This window comes from Podarcis melisellensis, assembly GCF_964234715.1.
Source record: "Podarcis melisellensis genome assembly, chromosome: 5".
Lineage (NCBI taxonomy): Eukaryota > Metazoa > Chordata > Lepidosauria > Squamata > Lacertidae > Podarcis > Podarcis melisellensis.
Window position 1 is genome coordinate 92,805,510 of NC_138537.1, and position 21,671 is coordinate 92,827,180.

The 21,671-nt window shown below is 43.0% G+C and overlaps 1 protein-coding gene across 4 annotated transcripts in view; it reads left to right on the plus strand.

The window, feature by feature from the left end:
- Window positions 1-21,671, plus strand: part of TSC22D1 (TSC22 domain family member 1) — a 62,048-nt gene that overhangs the window by 14,942 nt on the left and 25,435 nt on the right. The window contains exons 2-4 of one of the 4 annotated variants that reach the window (XR_014168475.1): window positions 4,437-4,607; window positions 8,734-8,843; window positions 10,120-10,665. The exons of 1 other annotated variant lie outside the window; for it this stretch is intronic. Coding sequence is in view for 1 of the 3 variants with exons in the window: in XM_081911705.1 (XP_081767831.1) it covers window positions 4,549-4,607 (59 nt within the window). In the remaining 2 variants the exon portion in view is untranslated. Of the gene's footprint in view, window positions 1-4,436; window positions 4,608-8,733; window positions 8,844-10,119; window positions 10,666-21,671 lie in introns of those variants that run through there. 2 more of the 4 variants (XR_014168474.1, XM_081911705.1) reach the window with 2 other exon arrangements.

Sequence of the window (21,671 nt, forward strand, 5' to 3'; positions counted from 1 at the left end):
CTCCTCCTCCTTCTGGTCACGGACTCTTCCGGTTAGGTCAGCTAGCTCCGAAAAATCCATCATCTTCATCTGCCATTCTTCTATCGCTGGTAATTCTTGGGTTTTCCACTTTTTAGCTAACAAAATACGGGCAGCAGTTGTGGCAATAATTTAACATCTTTCTTTCTACCATTGGGTCTTGAGGCCCATCCCAACAGGCTCACTCACACTACACAGATGTGCATTTCAGGTAGGTGCTAACCATACTTTTCTTGCTATTGTTCCCTAAATTTCTGTTGACATTTTGGTGATCATAATGCTAGAATCTTTACTGTTTCTGCTTCGCCATTTGGAAAATATTCCTTAAAATTAACCACAAAATGGGAATTGGGTTATTATCAGTTTATTTAAAGCAAACTAAAGGAATCGGGGGGGGGGGAATCTGCTGGCAAAGTAGTAACAATTACTTTGTAAATATCAACAGCCTTGAAATTGTCGCATATAACAAAAGGTGTGGACTATGTAAGCAAACTGGATCTCTTTATTCTTAGAAAGGCATCAATAATAGATTTGTAGCTCAAACAACCTGTTTGTGTTCATGAGGAAGGAGTTACTGCTATATGTTAAAGTTTACAAGCAGCAAGTATGACTTTCTTTAAAATAAAACCTGTCCCTGTACAAAGATGCATCACTTTGGTTAAAGGAAGCAAAATTTGGTGCATTTTGTACCACTTCCTATATCCTTACAACAGCTGTGAGAGGCAGGTTTGCCTGAGTTGTTGAGTGGACCATGAGAGGAAGCGAGAAAAAAAGAACGATGACTTAGGTGAGCTTAAAATGTGGAACAGCATATGTTCAGTGTGTGTGTGTGTGTGAAGTTGGCAAACTGGTTTTTGTTTCTCTTGCTGTCAAACATTAGGAGTTGAACGTAGCAAATCAAAGTTTGGAGGGGGAATGCCTGCTCTCCCGGTTTTGTGTGTGTTCTCCCCCCATCCAATGCTATATTATAAATTATGCAGTTACGGATTTTAATATGCATCAAGTTGCCCCAATATTTTGTTGCTGTTGTTTTCACAATGTGGAGCCAGGGGTGTGGAAAGAAATAATCACTGTGCGCTTCACAATTGGAGGGTTATTGATACCTAGTCTCTTGGTTTGTGGTCTTTTCTCCTATGGAAATGCAGCAGTGGTATTGGGGTGAAGTTGATGGTTAATTTTTAGGTTATTAAATTTCTATACTGCCTTTCATCCAGGGATCACAGGGCTGCAACACAGGAAATTTAGGAAAGTAAATTATGTAATCCCAGCTCTACCTTTAGTGATGACATGATGGCCTGTGCATCTCAGGAGTTGTCCAGGGAGCTTCAGTTGCACAGCAATTAGGAGTAATTATTTTCAGCAGCAGCCTTCTCTATTGTCTACTATTCTCCTAAAAGCTGGAATTGGAACCGGTCTTTGTCATAGTGTTGGAAGTGATGCATGTAGAAAATTGGGAAGTGCATGTATTTAAGAGTCTCCAGATGTTGGTGTAAAAGCCACTTGCCACACCTTCTGGAGTTTGCCTCTTAAACACATATGCTCCATACATCTATTAAAAAAAACCATACTCAAGAACCAATTAATCTTCAACATGTCTTGCTTCTTCCCACCTGTGTTCTGTGTTGGTGGTAAAATGAAGCATACTTGGTTTCAGTGATATATGTTTAGTCATAATCTCCTTTCTTGCAACTTGAAACCATTGGTTTGAGTCTTACCCTCCAGAGCAGGAAAAAACAAGATCTTCCTTGTGACAGCCCTTTGGATATTGGAAGATGGCTATTGTATCTCCTCTCAGGCTCCTCTCTTCCAGGCTAAACACACCCAACTCCTTCAATTAGAGGAGGTTAAGGGGTGATATGATAGCCATGTTCAAATATATAAAAGGATGTCACATAGAGGTTATTTTCTGCTGCTCCAGAGAAGCGGACACAGAGCAATGGATCCAAACTACAAGAAAGAAGATTCCACCTCAACAGTAAGAGCTGTTCGACAGTGGAATTTGCTGCCAAGGAGTGTGGTGGAGTCTCCTTCTTTGGAGGTCTTTAAGCAGAGGCTTGACAACCATATGTCAGGAGTGCTCTGATGGTGTTTCCTGCTTGGCAGGGGGTTGGACTCGATGGCCCTTGTGGTCTCTTCCAACTCTATGATTCTATGATTCTATTCCTCATAAGGCTTGGTTTCCAGACCATTGATATTCTTGGTCACCCTCTTCAGCACACATTCCAGCATCTCAGTATACTCCTTAAATTGTGGTGCCCAGAACTGGAGACAGATATCCAGGTGTGGTCTGACTAAGGCAGAATTGAGTGCTACTATTACTTGCCTTGATCTGGACACTAGACTTCCATTGATGCAGCCTAGAATAGCATTAGCTTTTTTGCTTCTGAATCACACTGTTGGCTCATGTTAAGATTGTGGTACACTAAGACCCCAAGATGCTTTTCACATGTATGAAGTGAAGTATCCCCCATCTTACATTTGTGCATCTGGTTCTTCCTTACATTTGTCCCTATTAAAATTCATTTTATTGGCTTAGGCCCAGTTCTCCAATCCGTTAAGGATTCCATTTTGAATCCTGATTCTGTTTTCTGCAGAATTAGCTCCTCCTCTTGCAGAGGTGGTACACAAAAACGGACCTCAGATGATCTCAGGGTCCAGCTTAGTTCACTATACACCTGCTAATTGCATAGAATTGCAGTTAGCTTTAATTTGCTGCTGCATTACTTTGTTGACTCATGTTCAGCTTGTGGTCTGCTAAGACCCCTAGATTTTTTTTCTCCTGTAGTACTGACATGCCTGGTATCCCCCATCTTATATTTGTTTAGCTGGTTATTCTTGTCTCAGTGATCCACACCTTGGTGTGTCTCCCCCCCCCCCCCGTTGTTGGTTTGCTAGAGATGGATTTCCCAGCTCACTTGGTATTCTAATGACTAGGTTGAGTTGAGGTTCCTTGAAGGATGGTTCTTGTGGCGTCTCTGCACATTACAATTATGGCGACAGAAACAATGGATCAAAGTCTCTCGGTATTTACAAAAGAAACAAAAATCCTAATATGCCAATCTCATGTTTGAAACGCTACATGAGGCAGCTGTTCCATTCTGCATATTCTGCAACGCATGAGTATTTATGGTCAGTTCAGGCAGCTTTTGTGTGTTCAGACATGTTTGATACCAGGGTGTACAGCAACGAACCAGTAAAAAGTCAGCAAACGACTGTCCTACTGAAAGGGAATAATTTGTTTTGTTTTGAAGGTGGGTGTACCAGGGGGGTATTTTATATAAAATAGGTTGATATAAAATAAAACATATCACCCATTTGCCTGCATTCTTATAATAATAATATAATAATAATAATTTATTATTTATACCCCGCCCATCTGGCTGGGCCTCCCCAGCCACTCTGGGCGGCTTCCATAAAAACCAAAAATACAGTAAAATATCACACGTTAAAAACTTCCCTGAACAGGGCTGCCTTAAGATGTCTTCTGAATGTCAGGTAGTTGTTTATCGCTTTGACATCTGCTGGAAGGGCATTCCACAGGGTGGGCGCCACTACCGAGAAGGCCCTCTGCCTGGTTCCCTGTAGCTTCGCTTCTCGCAATGAGGGAACCACCAGAAGGCCCTCAGCGCTGGACCTCAGCGTCCGGGCAGAATGATGGGGGTGGAGACGCTCCTTCAGGTATACTGGACCGAGGCCGTTTAGGGCTTTAAAGGTCAGCACCAACACTTTGAATTGTGCTCGGAAACATACTGGGAACCAATGTAGGTCTTTCAAGACCGGTGTTATATGGTCTCGGCGGCCGCTCCCAGTCACCAGTCTAGCTGCCGCATTCTGGATTAGTTGTAGTTTCCGAGTCACCTTCAAAGGTAGCCCCACGTAGAGTGCAATGCAGTAGTCCAAGCGGGAGATAACCAGAGCATGCACCACTCTGGCGAGACAGTCCGCAGGCAGATAGGGTCTCAGCCTACGTACCAGATGGAGCTGGTAAACAGCTGTCCTAGACACAGATTTGACCTGTGCCTCCATGGACAGCTGTGAGTCCAAAATGACTCCCAGGCTGCGCACCTGGTCCTTCAGGGGCACAGTTACCCCATTCAGGACCAGGGAATCCTCCACACCTGCCCGCCTCCTGTCCCCCAGAAACAGTACTTCTGTCTTGTCAGGATTCAACCTCAATCTGTTAGCCGCCATCCATCATTGCATTGAGACTGATTTCCTTGGCTGGTGCCACTTCTTTTTAACCTTTTTTTTTCAACCACAGTGTGCGCTGCTTCGGTTATATAGATCTTAATGTATTCTGTAAATATAGCATGTTTGAGTTTTACATCTATCTTTTGTTTCTGGGATACTGTGAGAGCCAAAAACATGGCATACACATAAAAATGGATTTATGTTTCTACTGCATTTTTCTTTTGTAGTTGTTTCTTCTAATTTGCTAAACTCTCTTAACTTCTGACTGGAGAAATGCGTGGAGAAATGAAACTTCTTCAGAGGCAACAGACAACAATTCCCCTGACTTTAGAGACCGCCATGAAGGATGCATTCCATAACTTGAATGCAAAGCGGAACACAGCCGTACATCCTTACAGGTGTGTGTGTATCAAACTGTGCTTAAGTTTGAGAACAAACACTGGCTTCATGTTGTTAACAGAAAGCAAACTATAACCGTGTCGATTACTTCATCTGGAACTTAATGGCAGGCAAGTGTCTGGAAAAAACCCAGTGGGAATATTGTGATACTTCAACAGTATAGTAGAGATTTGAAAAATTTGAACAGAGAAGTTCATGGATTATGATGCACCTTCCCCTTTGCAGATGGCTAATAATAATAATAATAATAATAATAATAATAATAATAATAACAACAACAACAAATTTATTATTTATACCCACCCCATCTGGCTGGGTTTCCCCAGCCACTCTGGGCGGCTTCCAACTAGAGATTAAAAATACTGTATTTTTCCGTCTATAAGACGCCCCCTTGTATAAGACCCCCCTATTTTTAGCAACTCAATTTTAAGAAAAAGAGTGGAGATGGCCCAAAGTTGTTGAGCTTCTCCCCCCCTCCCCATGCAGCTGTGGGCAGGAAACACTCCGTGTATTGGACATTCCCTGTTTTTTGAAATGATTTTTGAGTCAAAAAACCTCGTCTAATCCATGTAAAAATACGGCACATTAAAACATCAGTCATTGAAAACTTCCCTAAACAGGGCCGTCTTCAGATGTCTTTTAGACTTCGAAGTGCAGGGCCAGTATATTGGTACCTCTCAGGTGAGTCCATTGCCATTCTAAAAGAAAGAGGGAGGCGTTCATGGTGAGCTCCTTTTTCTAGAAAAATATCAAACCTGGTGAACTCGTTAGTAATAGAAAAACGTACTTCGTATGTAACTTTGGCATTGCTAGAATTGAAAGAGGGAGTGGATATTGATAACTCTTGCCTTTCAGAGTGTGAGGAGTGCTCTCATTGTTTCCGCCCATTCCCTCCCACCAGTATGAGGTGGGGAATAATCAATGGGAAAACTAATATTTAACATTTTTTCATGTAAGAAGAAATGGTAGTGGCGATTGCCCCTTTTAGTGGCCGTGAAAGGTACCTTGTAACAATTGACTGACTTCTCCAATATATAAAAATAGCATTTTTGGTTGGGGAACTATTTTGAGTGTCCTAATACTCCCACTCCTGTTCATTTTAAGCTCATATAAAACATGAAGAAAGAAAAATCCTAGTTTGCTCCTTCCCCCCATGTTTTTTTTTCTTTTTCTTTTTGTTATTTGTATTTTGGAATTTTCAAACTGAGGATTTTGTGTTTTAGTACACATATTCTGAAGAGAAACATTGCTTTCTGATAAAAACTACAGATTTCTGCCTGCTTATTTTTATTTATTTAAAAAATCAGGTAACTGAAACTGGTAAAATTAGAAACTCAGCAAATGTAACCGTACTGGAAATTTTAGTTCAAAAGAAACTGCAACATCTAGAATAATCATGATGGATATTTAATAACGAATGTAACCTTTTGTACTGTGATCCAAGTAAATTTGTGAAATGCTTTGGTCAGGGGAAGGCTAGGAGAAGCCACAATTGTCTCTTCAAATAAGCCTGTTCATTACAGGCTTTATTCATCGTACAAGGTAAAGTTATGTTGTGTCTGCTGGTTCGAGGAAAATATATAGGTATAAAAGGAAAATTCCTGGATGCTAAGATGCAGGTTGAAAATCACAAAATATGCAGCAAAGCAAAGCATGGAAAATAGGCTTTAGATCTTTAAAATATGTCTTTCCAAGTGAGTTCCAAATAGTCCCCTCTTCCCTCAGCATTGGAAAAACCAACATGTTAATAAGTTAAAAATGGTTTACCAACAAACTCTCCAAAGGTAAGGTTCATGTGCTTTTCAATACATCACAGAGAAAAGTTGCATAGATTGTAAAATTTGGCTTAGGAAGTGGTAAAGTTCTGAGATTATTGGTATAGGAACACAATTATGGCTTGTGAGAGCCATGTTGCTCCAGTTTAGCTTAGCTCCAGCTTAATCACATGCTGAGTACATCCTCCAGTAGACTGAAGGGGAACAAAGGCTTGATTACCTACTCTATGGTCTTAACCCCTTCTGGCATTAATTAGACTTCAGCATACTGGTTATATGAAGCTGGTTATCCCACAGTAACGTCTGATGTGCATGAACAGATAACTAGCTCTACAAAACTAAAGTTGACAGACTTTCCTGCTTAATATCCTAGTATATAACCCTTCCACTTAAGGGACTCTGCTTTTTCCAAAGGATACAAGGTTAACTGACCTTGTACAGCTAACTTTAATTGCAGATAATAGTGAATTGTGTGCTTGCTGAGTCTTCTAGACAATGAGCACTACATATCTATTTTCCTTTTGAGTTCTGTGATTGTCCCCCTCCCCCAACTTTACTTCATGTTTTTGAATTTTAGATCAGGCATTGGTGGCAAGCATATCTGAACTGGTTGTTTAATTTTGATTAGTGTTGCTGGTGGGAATTTATTATTATTATTATTATTATTATTATTATTATTATTATGGTTCCAAAACAGGTAACGACAACCCACTCGCCCCCCAAAAGCATGCAGAGCAGGAAAAAACAAAATCAGAAGTCAAGGTACAGAGGCAGTTCCTACATAAGTATTTAGCAATTAGCAAAAAGGGTTATCATGGATACCCTGTTTCCTGCACAGTAGCAGTAAATGGCTGGTGGAAATTTTACTTTGTGAGAGGCTGCATATATACAATTTACTTTATATAAATTTACTTTCCACTGTATACTAGGTCTTAAGCAATGCTTCAATTTTCATTGTGTGTTTTTTCCTAAATAAAGAGATGTGCTCCTGTTTCTGAAAGGCTTTCGATGAATGGTGGCATATGTGTGTATTGGAAGGACGTCTTGAAAGACCGATCAGAAAACTGACTAAAGGAACATGGGGATTGTGAAGGATCTTTTTGGCTAGCCTTCCTTTTATTTCCTGAGCACCCTAACAGTGTACGATGGAAAGTCTTCTGTTCTCACACTTACTTCTTAGGCCTCCTTACCCTCTTAGTTGCAGAAGGACCTCCATGAGTAGCTGCCATTGCACTGCTTATGTGTCATTTGGAAATAGTAGCAAGGTGTTTCAGCCTCTTGAGTCGGTTTTCCTGCAGGCTGGGTATGGGGCTTTGGTGGGGAGGCACTTTGAGAAATTTGGAGCTGGGGTCACCTGCCTATAGCTTCCTGGGAGATGGTATGGTCCTGATAACAAGAATATTGTGGCTCCTTAAGGTTTTAAGAGCTACTGTTGTAGCAGGATCTTTTCTGGATCAGACATGCATCAGGTGAAGTGGCTTTTGGTCTAGAAAACGTTGTGCTGCAACAAATCTGTTAGTCTTTAAGGCACCACCAGGCTCTTTGTGTCTTTCTGTAGCTGATTAATCATGGCAAGCTTTCTAGACTTTGCCAAAGACAAGGTGTGCAGACATAAAATGCTACTGAACTACTTTTTCTCTGGTTTATATACTCAAAATAATTTGCATATAAAGCAGAGATCCAGAGAAATCAATATATTTTTTATAATTAACGGACTCTCGAGCCACAATCAAATGGGGTCATTAAGTAAATAGTTGATTTATTAGATCTATATCTTGGCCTTCCTGAAAAGATCTCATGGTGACATACATGGGGTTGTCCCACTTTATTTTTGCAGTAGGCCTTGGTTAGGCTGAGAGAAGAGCTTTTCCTAGGTCACACAGTAGGTTTTATGGTGAACAAGTACCATATTTTTCGCTTTATAAGACGCACTTTTTCCCTCCTAAAAAGTAAGGGGAAATGTGTGTGCGTCTTATGGAGCGAATGCAGGCTGCGCAGCTATCCCAGAAGTCAGAACAGCGAGAGGGATCGCTGCACAGCGATCCTTCTTGCTGTTCTGTCTTCTGGGATTCAGAATAATTTTTTTCTTGTTTTCCTCCTCCAAAAACTAGGTGCTTCTTATGGTCTGGTGCATCTTATAGAGCGAAAGATACGGTATTTAACCCAGATTACCTGCATGCAACATTTTTGCGATGTTACAACATGCTGGCTCTCAAGTTTGTGGGAATGTTTCATGTGTTTTCTTGATCTGGACTAGGCCTTTCTGTTTCTGGTTTCTTTCCCCTCATTCTGTTTTTTTGTAACCTTGTTTTTTTTGTGTGATCTAAAATGAATGCTAATATTTCAACAGATACAGAGTGACTGAGTCTTAACATTGCTCACTAGTATGCCCATGAAGAGGCATGGCCAAAGTTAATTATGTCTAGAGCAAAATCTGGGCGGTCTGGCTGAGCCAAGCAGGTAGGTAAAGATGCTTTGTTTGTGAAACAAAATAATGTAAGCCAACACATACTTGATTACCAGTATTGCAAAAACCACAGAATCGCTCTAGAGGTGATTTACTAAGGACAGAGTAGCCCTTTACGTATTGTTGCAGCTATATTTGTGATTTATATTTCCCCCACTCCCAAAACATCCCTCTTCTATAGGAGCGCAATGTGGCTTTGCCAGTTTAGTAGGCCTTTAAGCAAGAAGAATCCACGATTATGGATGCCATAATGATATGCCTTTAAAACACAGGCAAACTATTCAGTTGTATGCTTAGCAGTGATTCTAGAACTTGTGGCTCCTCTTTTTACAGCCATTTCAATTTGGCATTTCACGAAAGTATACTACTGTACATGTGCATGGAAGTAAAATTCAGCCTCAAGTAAATCAAAGAGTATAACATATTCAGGGAATGTGTGATTAGATCACTAATCTGTTTTGAGACTACAGCTAGAGACCAGAGATGGAAGAATATCAATAGGAGAGGTAATTTTGTGTGAAATAAAATTTCAGTAACATGGAATTGTGGTCATCCTCTGAACGATGACAGTATAAATATTTGAAGCCTTCTTCTCTGCAAGAGATTATCACTGTTTTCAAGAACAACAGTATTTCTGAACTTCCTATCAGTTGCAGAGATTCCCAGTTTCACGAGATTTTATCTCCCAGATTTATCTCTGATGTGATGTTTCAGTTTGTAACTTTGCATTGCTAGTACATCCATTGGAATAACACGGCATTTTCTTGTTTCAAATAGTGTACTCAGTCATGGCTTAGCTTGCTCAGTCTGTTCTGGTGGTAAATAAATACGTCAAGGGAATATTGTGATCTCCAATGTAAAATCTGCTGTTCAGATGTTAAGTTACTGTTAGAGAGCTAGGCTTGTCCAAAACAAATTGTTTTTTGAAGTATCATGGTGTCATTTTCTATACAGCCCCTGTTTAGAACAAGAATATGTGCATTCTTGAACAGGTGCATATTAATTAAGACACTATTCTCTCTTCAGTGGACATGTATCATCTGGCTAGAATTAATTATTTTTTGGAGCATTTCTGATTGCATGTAAAGAAGGCAGCATTTCACCATCGCTTACTTTATTTGAGTTCTCCGTAGAAAATAAACATCTGAAGAAGTTACGGAGAACATGGAATAAAATGAGTCAATAGTGAATCTGCTAAATCCAATTTGAAGAATACTGATAGAATGACTGAGCAGGTTTCCTTAAATGTTTTGCTCTTCCTGGAACCAGGGGGAAAATGCCACCAGAAATAAATCAGTAAAGGCAGAACTGAAGTCCTGGAGGGCTTGGACCTTTGTATGGAAGAACAGTGAGGATGGCAAACAGCTGAAGAATTAAAGAAATCTGTCTCTTCTGGATCCCATTTTTAGTCTCCAAAGCAAATAGCATCATGGTTTTTATTATCATCCAAAATAAGATTAAATATTGGACAAAGCACGTAATGTCTTAAGCAGTGTTTCATGCTTGCTACTGTTTGGGAGTGGAAGATTATTTTATTACTCCAAGCAACATTTTGAAAATACTTAATGAGCTCTCACTTGTGCAAGGTGACTAGAGGTTATTACTACCAGAGTAATTGGATTACTGCTAATAAATATTTAAAGCCAGATAAAACATGCTTTTTGGTTGGCCTGTAGAGCTGTGTGGTTTTATTTGCAATTTGGCGCACTTAAACTTGGAAGGTGGTGCTTGGCTTTGCATAAGGGGTCGAATAAGAATAAATTTGAAGAACTTAAAATTTACTTGACTAACTTTTTGCAAGGAACTTTTATTATTAGTTCATCTAAAAGATTATATGGCATGTGGTTGTATCCAATTCTGCTGTTCTGCTTGTGCCACAGACTTCTACTTGTGCAACAGAAATCCCCCTCTCCTTTCCCCATGCAACCTCAAAATATGGAACAGTTTTTGGGCGCATGCAGGGTGAGGAAGAGCAAGTTCAGTTGTGTGAGCAGTATAACGCTTATACAGTGTGAAATACAACCCTTAGTTTATAAACGAAAGGGGGAACACACACAGATTCTGAGATTTGTTATTTTGTTGTATGTGCAGGCTGCAGGAGCCTGTAATACGGTTTTCCATGTGTTAATATTCATGGGGTGGACACAGCAGAATCATAGTTTACATGCATTATAGTCCAGGTTTAAAGCTCATTGACTCCATTAAAGGATCTTGCTCAGCAGGATTCAATAACGAATTCGCTGGATATTTTATTTTTATGTTTATTTATTCACAGCTTGATTGTAAAAACCTCAAAGTGGTTTACCAAAGATATAACAGTAAAATTAAAAAAAAAATTACAACCCAACTTTAAAACATACGAAAGATAAAATACTAAAACAGATTAAAATTACCTTAACTCCCTCCTCCCTGACTCCCTCATTCGGCAATCTTTACAGAACTTTAGTTAATATTTGCCATCAATTTGATTTTAATTAATTTTTATAATGTTTTTAGAATGTTGCACTATTTTAGTGTTAGCCGCCCTGAGCCCGGCTTCGGCTGGGGAGGGCGGGATATAAATAAAATAATTTATTATTATTATTATTATTATTATTATTATTATTATTATTATTATTATTAACAACAACTGTTTTAAGCAATTGGACAGGCTTGTCTAAACAGGAATGTTTTTAGCAGGCTCTGGAGTAGCTACTACTAGTCATTTCCTTGGCTATCTAAGCCCAGTTGCTGCCTGTGTACCTAAGCATCAATGTGTGATGCTCAGATAGTGCTAGATTAGGGGAAACTGTAGGATCTGAAAGGTTTTTTACGCTCCTCTCATTGCTGTCCTTGAACGTGGTCGTGCAAAGTATTTCTAACTGGTAAATGCTTTTCTGAAACCATAGTTTTGTTTCCTAAAACCTCAAAGGTATTGTTAGCTTGCTTTCACTCATTTCAAATACTTGCATGCTGTTTGGTTGCATTTTGAATTCTGTTTAACAAGCCTCTGTTTCCTTAGCTATTCCAGCCTTATATCAGGCTTTCTAGTTGAGGGCGACTTCTCTGGTGATTCTGTTCCAGGCGTAGTTACTCTGGTCTACGTAGTAATTACGTTGGAGAATGTTGTTTTTCACTGTTTGATTTATGAAGTGCAGGTTGGAATCTGTGAAGGGAGGGTTGGGTGCTCCTTGTGTGCCTGAATAGTGAAACACTTAGATGCTGGTATGTGCATTTCATCTAAGGTCTCTGCAGATACAGCCCCCAGTCATCCACCACGATGCAACTAACCTTTGTAGAGGCCTTCGGATGCTTCTCACTGGAACTGAATTCAGAGGTGAAGTAGTCATGGACATTGCAATTCCGCAATTCTTCATGTCTCTGTATTGCTCAGCTGCAAGAGCATTTAGGGCTTACCATGAGGAAGATTTGACAAAAGCTACTTGAGGTTGTGGCAAACTACAGTCGTACCTTGGATCTTGAACGCCTTGGCTCCCAAACAAATCGGCTCCCAAACGATCGAAACTCGGAAGTGAATGTTCCGGTTTTCAAACGTTCTTTTGGAAGCTGAATGTCCAATGGTGCTTCCAATTGGATGCAGGAGCTTCATGCAGCCAATCAGAAGCCACGCTTTGGTTTTGGAAGTCAAATGGACAGATTCCATTCGACTTCCAAGGTACGACTGTACTCCAAAAATCTATCTTGGTTCTGCTTCAGGAAGAATGTGGATATCCAGTGTAAATCTTCACTTGAAGCAAAGCTTTAATGTGGGAAATACGGCCAAAACTTCTGAATTATGGTTAGGGATTGAGATGGACTATGCCTGTGCTTTGTTCTCTGTGGAGACCAGATCCGGTAGTGCCGTGTTGTGGCTTTCTGTGGCTTGTTGCCACTTAGCTTGTGGCTTTTGTCTTTGCTCCTGAGAGCATAAATAGTTACGGTTTTAAACGGCAGGTAAGTTTGAAAATGTAATAGCAATATGTGCTCAAGGCTGAATCAAGCTGGAAGAAACTCAACATTACAAATTTCATGATTCGTATGCAAATTGTTATGCAGAGAGATGTGTGTCTTACTTAGAACAAGTGCAAATATATTGTAGTTTTTCTAGTCTATTAGTTGTCTTGGTCCTTGTTTTTATTTTTAAATGCCTTTCTCCCTTTATCTTTCCTCAGTCCTTTATAGTTTTGCAGTACCTCCCATATTTTTAGTTCCTTTATGATACCTTTTTGTGTTACCACTGTGGATTGATTGATTTACAAATTATCAGGGGGGGTTGTGTGTGTGTGTATAAATAATAAATACCCCCTTTTTTTCTTTGTACAAAGGTGAGGGGCCATAATTCAGTGTGAGGGCATATGAAAAAAAAAATTCTCCACATCTCTGACATGAATGACATGGGATGTGTAAGGTTACTGATAGTAAGTGAATTACTGGAAATCATTTGAAAAAGCCTGATGATATGTGGGACTGATAGCAATTACCTAAACAATTCAAAGCCTTATCCTCCTGCTACTTATGAATGAAAACCCAAGAAACACACACACAAAACCAGTGCTTGATTTGCATTCAGTGTACAGTGGTGCCTCGCAAGACGAAATTAATCCGTTCCGCGAGTCTCTTCGTCTTGCGTTTTTTTCGTCTTGCGAAGCACAGCTATTAGCGGCTTAGCGGCTATTAACGGCTTAGCGGCTTAGCAGCTTTAAGAAAAAGGAAACAAACTCGCAAGAACTCGCAAGACGTTTCGTCTTGCGAAGCAAGCCCATAGGGAAATTCGTCTAGCGAAGCGACGCAAAAAACGAAAAACCCTTTCGTCTTGCGCGTTTTTCGTTTTGCGAGGCATTCGTCTTGCGGGGCACCACTGTATACTCTAATATTCAAGTTTCACATTTGTGCCCAAATGGTTTGTGCACAACAAATCTGGCTTATGTTTGCACTGGAAAAAATCTTTATCTTCATTAAGTTCCCTTGGGGTTAGATTTTTTTAAAACATGGAATCCTAAATAATTCCTTTTTACTTATTACTGAGCATTTTCCTGAGCCCCCTTTGTCTGTTTTTAAAAGTAAATAAATTGTCTGGTGTCATAAGTTACATAGTAGTTCACCTATTCTTGCACTGCTTTTATGAACTGCGGTTCCATTCTGTGTCACAGAACACAGAGGCTGGGGAATAAATTGTGTGTGTGTGTGTGTGTGTGTGTTTCTGTGTAAAGCAGATCTAGGGAAAGTTAATCTGATTTGCACTTATAAATTGCCCTATATATCAGACAGGTAAACCTGCATAGGTTAACTTGCATGTTGATGTAAATGCCATGTGTTTCTGTGAACAGTTAAATGTTTTTTCTTTGTTTTTCTGAACAAGCAAGAATGCAATGTGTTTTTATGTTTTTATAACATAACAGAAAATTCTCTGTACAATAAACATCTCCACATCCCACATGAGGGCAAAGTACGGACAGGAGCCAAACATATCCCGCCACAATTGGGCATATGTGGCCAGAGGTTGCATGTTGGAATTATTTTCCTGATACGTATGCTATAGAGCAGTGTTTCCCAACCTTTTTTGGGCAAAGGCACACTTGTTTCATGAAAAAAATCTCGAGGCACACCACCATTAGAAAATGTTTAAAAAATTAACTCTGTGCCTATATTGACTATATATAAAGTAACTCTCTTTAATAGGAATCAAATAAACACAAAGATAGTATTTTATAATTACTTTATTATGAAATAGTAAGTAAACAGAAATATGAAAAATTATAAAATATTTTATTCAGTGCGCAACCTGGGCCTGTTTGGCTGAACACAAAGCTGATATTCTGGCTGGAATCGAAGAAAGACACACACGTAGCTCTTCGTCAACAGCTCTCAGTCTCTCTCTGTATTTAGTTTTTATAGCAATCATGCTTGAAAAGCTCAACTCACAGAGATATGTAGTGGAAAATGGGAGCAATGTCAAAATAGCTTTGTTTGCCAGAAGGGGGAACTCCTTGGCAGTTTCCAACCAAAAACTGTCCAAAGGTAGATCAGCAAATCTTAGCTTGAAACCACGATTTTGTCTCAGTTCAGTTAGTTCCTCCTGCTCCTGTAAAGTCATGTCCTTTCCACCAACTGATGCTGAGCTATAAGGGTCCCTAACCCAGTCAAGGCATTGACTGAAGAGAAATAAAATGACAACTTCCCCTCGAGAGTTTTTAAATGTTTACCTATTATCTCACACAGTGCAGCAGTGTGAACACCTTGCCATTGCTTGGTGAGTGTGAACATTTCAAGATTGCCACTTTCCACGTGTTTGGAAACTCGCCTTGGGAGCAAGAGCCTTTTGTCTGCTTCGCCTCTCCTCAGCCACACCTGAGGAGGCAGCTTACAAAAAGCAGCAGCAACAAAGAGGCCCAAGGGGTGCTTCGTCTCTCTCTCCCCCCCCCGCCATTGCGACCCCACCCCACCCCAACCAGCTTCACCTGAGGGAAAGGATGAGAAGGGGGTGGCGGGCTGTGTGGAAAAGAACCCCCCCCCCCCGGCCAACACAATCCCCTCACACGTTATCCTAGTTTCCTTCCGACGCCCACCAAGCCCCCTTAGCAACAGTGTTGGGGGGGGAGAGGCAGCGAGGCGGCGGCGGGAAACGGCAAACCAACCCCGCCTCATTTTTCTCCACAGGCTGGCGAGGGGCCTGCCCCGCCGCGCTGCGGATCCCAGCTACCCGCCCCCCGGCTACTCTCTCCATGTCGCCGCCGCCACCTCAGAGCCGGCCGGCCTTTATGGGGGAGGGAACGCGAACCAACGGGGTTTTTATAGCCACCTCAGCTCGAGTGTGCCGTGTGCATCTCCCTCTCTCCGCTCAGTACCAAAAACCGCTGGCGCGCGCGCGGGGTGCCGCCTCCTCCTCCCACTCCGCAGTGCTGCTGCTGCTCCTCCTGCGGGTGAGCTTGGCTTGGGCTTTCAAGCTTTTACTACTTTACTACTGCCGCCGCTGCGGCCTCACGCGCTCTTACGGCCATTCACCAAAGCCTCTTACGCCGGGCGCCGACCTCCCCGCGCCGCGCCAAAACCGGCTTTCTCCTGCTCCTCCTCCTCCTGCGCCTCTCGCCGCCCGCCTCGCCCGCCTCCCTTCCACGGCACACCAGGCAACGTCTCGCGGCACACTAGTGTGCCGCGGAACACCGTTTGGGAAACACTGCTATAGAGGCATACCATATTTCTACAAAATCACTTTTGTTTGTTGTCCATTCAATACTGTTGGTCAGTTTTTCCATAAGAGCCAAACTCCAAGTAAGGTAAAGGGTAAAGGGACCCCTGACCATTAGGTCCAGTCATGACCGACTCTGGGGTTGCGGCGCTCATCTCGCTTTATTGGCCAAGGCAGCCGGCGTACAGCTTCCGGGTCATGTGGCCAGCATGACTAAGCCGCTTCTGGCGAACCAGAGCAGCACACGGAAACGCTGTTTACCTTCCCACCGGAGCGGTACCTATTTATCTACTTGCACTTTGACATGCTTTTGAACTGCTAGGTTGGCAGGAGCAGGGACCGAGCAACAGGAGCTCACCCCGTCGCAGGGATTCAAACCGCCAACCTTCTGGTCGGCAAGTCCTAGGCTCTGTGGTTTAACCCACAGCGCCACCCTCGTCCCTCCAAGTAGACAGCTGCAAATTACCCAAATCCTTCCAATTTTGAACAATCAGTAGATGATCTGCAACCAGTAGAAATGCAATCAGTTCTTGCTGGGAAAGGTCATTCTGTTCATTTATTAAAATAGGTTATACTCTAAAACCAATTGTGGCATACATCAAACAGACTGAAAGACTGCAGTCCAGACTCTATAAACCGTAGTGCAAGTCTATCGCATATACAACCCGGCTCCTCTAGCACGGCAGCAATGTTTGAGCATTGATCAGATGACATTTTTGTAGGGTCAAATATTATCTATGTAAGGTTTTGAATACGTTTTCTCTAACTTGGGCAGATACAATGGCTGTTTAATCCGCATTTTACACCATTCTGCCTGATCAGTCTCCATTGACCAAACTCCAGCATGGCTGTTTACAAGAGCAGTTCACAACAAGCTGTGGATAACTTTGTGCAAGTTCCCTAGTCATTCCTTACATAACACAATCCTAACCATAGCACTTGATTGTTAAAGAGAACAATAACACCTTAACACAGGTGTACACATTGTTTTCATATACTGCTGTTGCTCCTCCCTGTTTGATCTATCCCTTTTGAATTAATACATTCCAATTACAGCATTCCAGTAATGAGTCTCATCCCACCAGGTTTCAGTAATGCCTATTATATAATAGCTGCCGCCCTGTAAATAGGATTTAATAGGTTGGTATCTGTCCGTCTCGGGAGACAATGGAAGAGTGGGCCTTTGGGTGTGAAGTCTAAACTGTTGGGAGAGTTACAGCTTTCTGTGGCTGTAGTGACCAATATGCGAGAGACGTGTTTTGTTGCAGCTGGAGCTGGTGGGCCATGGGGTTTCTTCTTTCTGCGCGCCTTCCAGCTGTTATTTCTCATTCTGCGGTGGATACAGGGCCTGACTGATTGTCTCCAGGCACTGTGTTCAACTGCAAGGGATTCCCACATGGCTGACTCTCGTCTCCTGGCTGTTACAGCCCACTCCCACATCACCGATTCCTTCTTCCAAGCCAGTCTCCAACCCCTCTTCTAGTACCCACTTGTCAGGATCCAACCATCACTCCTCGGTCTTCAGCCAGTCCCTGACAATATTCTCTCCAATATTTGGTGTCCCTGCGTCCTCTGAAATATTGTCTCCCTCCCCTTCAGGATTTAGTTCAAAGCCCTCCTGACCTTGATTGTGAGACTCTTTGCAAACACATTATTGTCCACTGCTTGTGTGGTGCAACACACCTCTTGCCAGAACTGCTTCTTCATGGAAGGGAGACTGTGGTCGAACCTTTCCTGAACACACCATCTGTGCGGCCGCTTGTTTACTTCTAGTATTCCCCCACCCCTCTCTTCCTTAGTGATGACTTTAGGAGGGAGTGATGCAAAGACCACCTGTGCCCCATGCCTCTTCAGCTTCCTTTCCGGAGTCTCATAGTCTCTTGTTATAAATTGTATGATACTGCCACACCCCGGGACGCGGGTGGTGCTGTGGGTTAAACCACAGAGCCTAGGACTTGCTGATCAGAAGGTCGGCGGTTCGAATCCCTGCAACGGGGTGAGCTCCCGTTGCTTGGTCCCTGCTCCTGCCAACCTAGCAGTGCGAAAGCACGTCAAAGTGCAAGTAGATAAATAGGTACCGCTCCAGCGGGAAGGTAAATGGCGTTTCCGTGCGCTGTTCTGGTTCGCCAGAAGCGGCTTAGTCATGCTGGCCACATGACCCGGAAGCTGTACGTCGGCTCCCTCGGCCAATAAAGCGAGATGAGTGCCGCAACCCCAGAATCAGCCACGACTGGACCTAATGGTCAGGGGTCCCTTTACCTTTATACATTGGAGGCTGTGTGTGGCAGTATCATTTGTACCCACATGAAACAGAAGGGGTCTCGTGGTCAGTGGGCTTCATAAGTCTTGGCAACTTCTCTGTCACATCATGAATCTTTGCACGTGGAAGACCTCATTGGACATGCTCTTACCTCCACCCACTGCTCTCTCTGTCCTCCTCAGTAGGGAGTCTATTACCACCTCCACATGTCTCTTCATCCTCAGGGTATTGAACAGGAACCCCATGCTCCTCTGGCCCAGAATCAGTGTTCAAGGGGACGGCCTGGAATTGATTGTGCCGCTCCAGTGACACAGCACAGCTCTCGATAGTCCTACGTCCATGCGCCGCATTCTTACACGTGTTTAACGCCTCTTGCATGTGGTGATCTTCCTTCTCCCTAGAGCAAGGGTCAGCAACCTTTTCCAGCTGTGGGCCGGGCCACCATCCCTCAGACCATGCGGTGGGCCAGACTATATTTTGAAGAAAAAAAATACGAACGAATTCCTATGCCCCACAAATAACTCAGAGATGCATTTTAAATAAACACACAAATTCTACTCATGTAAAAAACACCAGGCAGGCCCCACAAATAACCCAGAGATGCATTTTAAATAAAAGGGCACATTCTACTCATGTAAAAACACGCTGGTTCCTGGACCGTCCGCGGGCCGGATTGAGAAGGCGATTGGGCCGCATCCGGCCCCCGGGCCTTAGGTTGCCTACCCCTTCCCCATCTTTTGCCCTCCCAGGACAGCCTGCTCTGCACTGCCGGAACGTCTTCCCTGATAGCTCAAACTCTGTCAGGCAGTTGTACTTTCTCTTCCAGTGGGGAACCAGCTGACCCTTGTTGCAGGCGTAGCTGTGTGCTTTCTCAGGTAGGAAAACAAACAAACATGGGTGTTGCAGGTCTGGCTGTCCATGTCTCTTGCACCTATGTACTCCTGACACAGTATTCCAGCTCTCCCCTGCTAAACACCCTTGCAAACACCTCTGTTTGCAATCTCCCAGCAATGTAGAACCGGGGGCTGCTACTTCCACCCCTAACCAGATCACCAACTTACTTCCTCTCAGCAGTAGTCCCTCCCCCTCAGAACATGACGCACACAAAAGTAAACAAGCAATCCTCCAAACAGCTTAGATAAGCAACCGGTTTTACTCCCAAAGGCACAGGCTCAGTTTGTTCCGTCTCTTTGACCAATCCCTCTCAATTGCCCCAGTTTACTGGCTCTGTTTGCCAGCTCTCAGAGACTGAGAGCAGCTACACAGAACTGGTGTTTTATTCCTCCCGGTGGTTTTGGAAGTGCAGGAGTCCTCCCATTTAGTAACTGAATCGGCTACAGTTTTGCTCTGTAAGTCCTCCAAGCATTGATAGGATCACCTCATTAAACTGCGGGTGACTTGACAAAATGAATTGGGAGGGAAACTGAAAGCAAAGCTCCCCATCAGAATAAGTTGGCTCATCACTAATTGACAAGTTTAGGCAGTTCTGCTTCGTTCTGATTAATTTGACGACTCCAGCAAATCTCCCTGGGCTGGTCGCATGTGCTCGCAATCTGCAGATCCCATTCTTTGCAGTCCTTAACCACATTTTTGTAGGAACGTAAAAGGGCTGCTCAAGTCGCTACCGCTACGTTGCTCTTCTACCCTTGGATTTATAGAAACATCATGCAGTTGGCACCAATAGTTTTTTTAAGTCAAAGTGAAGAATAGCATGACAGATCCAAGGCACAAAAAGAAGTACTGTATTTTTGCTCTATAAGACTCACTTTATCCCTCCTAAAAAGTAAAGGGAAATGTGTGTGCGTCTTATGGAGCGAATGCAGGCTGCACAGCTATCCCAGAAGCCAGAACAGCTAGAGGGATCGCTGCTTTCACTGCACAGCGATCCCTCTTGCTGTTCTGGCTTCTGGGATTCAGAATATTTTTTTCCTTGTTTTCCTCCTCCAAAAACTAGGTGCGTCTTATGGTCTTATAGAGCGAAAAATACAGTATTTCATTTAGTTTAGAAAACTGCTTATTGGATGCATGATAGCAGGATGATTGGGGGGGAAAGTTCTCATTTGTTCCAATGAAGTCCCTGATCTGGATCAGTACCATGTCAGTGAGCAAGTTGTTGAAGCCCGTCCCTACTTCCTATAAAGGTCTGTGACGGGTCGGCAAACTAAGGCCCAATTGCCTTCAAGATCTGGCCCGCAGACTGTCCATGGATTGGGGTGCTGATTCTGTTCATTCGGGCTGTGCCATTCTCCCCCCCCGCGCCATTCCATTACCCCCTCCCTCCTCCCGGCTTCTCCCCGCCCTGCCTAGAGGAGGAAGGGGGCTGGGCTGATCTGGGTTGTCCTAATTATTGTTGTTGTTGATGTTGCTACTGTTATTGTTTTGTTTTTGTTACAATTATTTCTTCTATACCACCTTCATCCAAGGATCACAGGGTGGTTTACAATATAAAACCACAAAAATCCTTAACACAGTAACAAACAAAAGCAGTTAACACACACCCACCCCTACAATTTAAGAGGCCATAAATTGTTTAATTAGCCAAAGAACTGGAAAAAGAGGAATGCTTTTGACTGGCACCGAAATATACGTAACCAAGGTGCTAGGCGAATCTCCCTGGAGAGAGAGCATCCCACAAATGGGGAGCCACTACAGCAAAGGCCCTGCTCTCGTGTTGCTTCCCACTGGACCTGTGCAGGACACACGCAAAGAAGAGGCTCAGAGGGTGATCTTGAGGTCCAGGCTGGTTCATAGGAGGAGAGGTGGTTTTTGAGGTATTGTGGTCCTGATCCATTTAGGACTTTATAGGTTGAAACTGGCACTTTGAATTGGGCTTGGAAACGTAATTGGCAGCCAGGGCAGTCGGGCCAAATCTCAAATTGCCTTGCGCAACTTGGCCGCTGAATTCTGTACCAGCTGAACCTTCCGAAACATTTTCAGAGGCAGCCCCATGTATAACGCGTTGCAGTAATCTAACCTAGAGGTTACCAGAGCCTGGACGACGGAAGTTAGGCTATCCCTGCCATTTAGTGTGAATGGTGGCATATCTAGTTTGTCTCCCGAGTATTCCTTTTACTCAGAATCCCTGTAATAGTTTCACTCTTTGGTGGCAGAGAGATTTGTGTTGTTGTTTAGTTGTGTCCGAGTCCTTGTGACCCCATGGACCAGAGCACGCCAGGCACTCCTGTCTTCCACTGCCTCCCGCAGTTTGGTCGAACTCATGCTGGTAGCTTCGAGAACACTGTCCAACCATCTTGTCCTCTGTCGTCCCCTTCTCCTTGTGCCCTCCATCTTTCCCAACACCAGGGTCTTTTCCAGGGAGTCTTCTCTTCTTATGAGGTGGCCAAAGTATTGGAGCCTCAGCTTCAGGATCTGTCCTGCCAGTGAGCACTCAGGGCT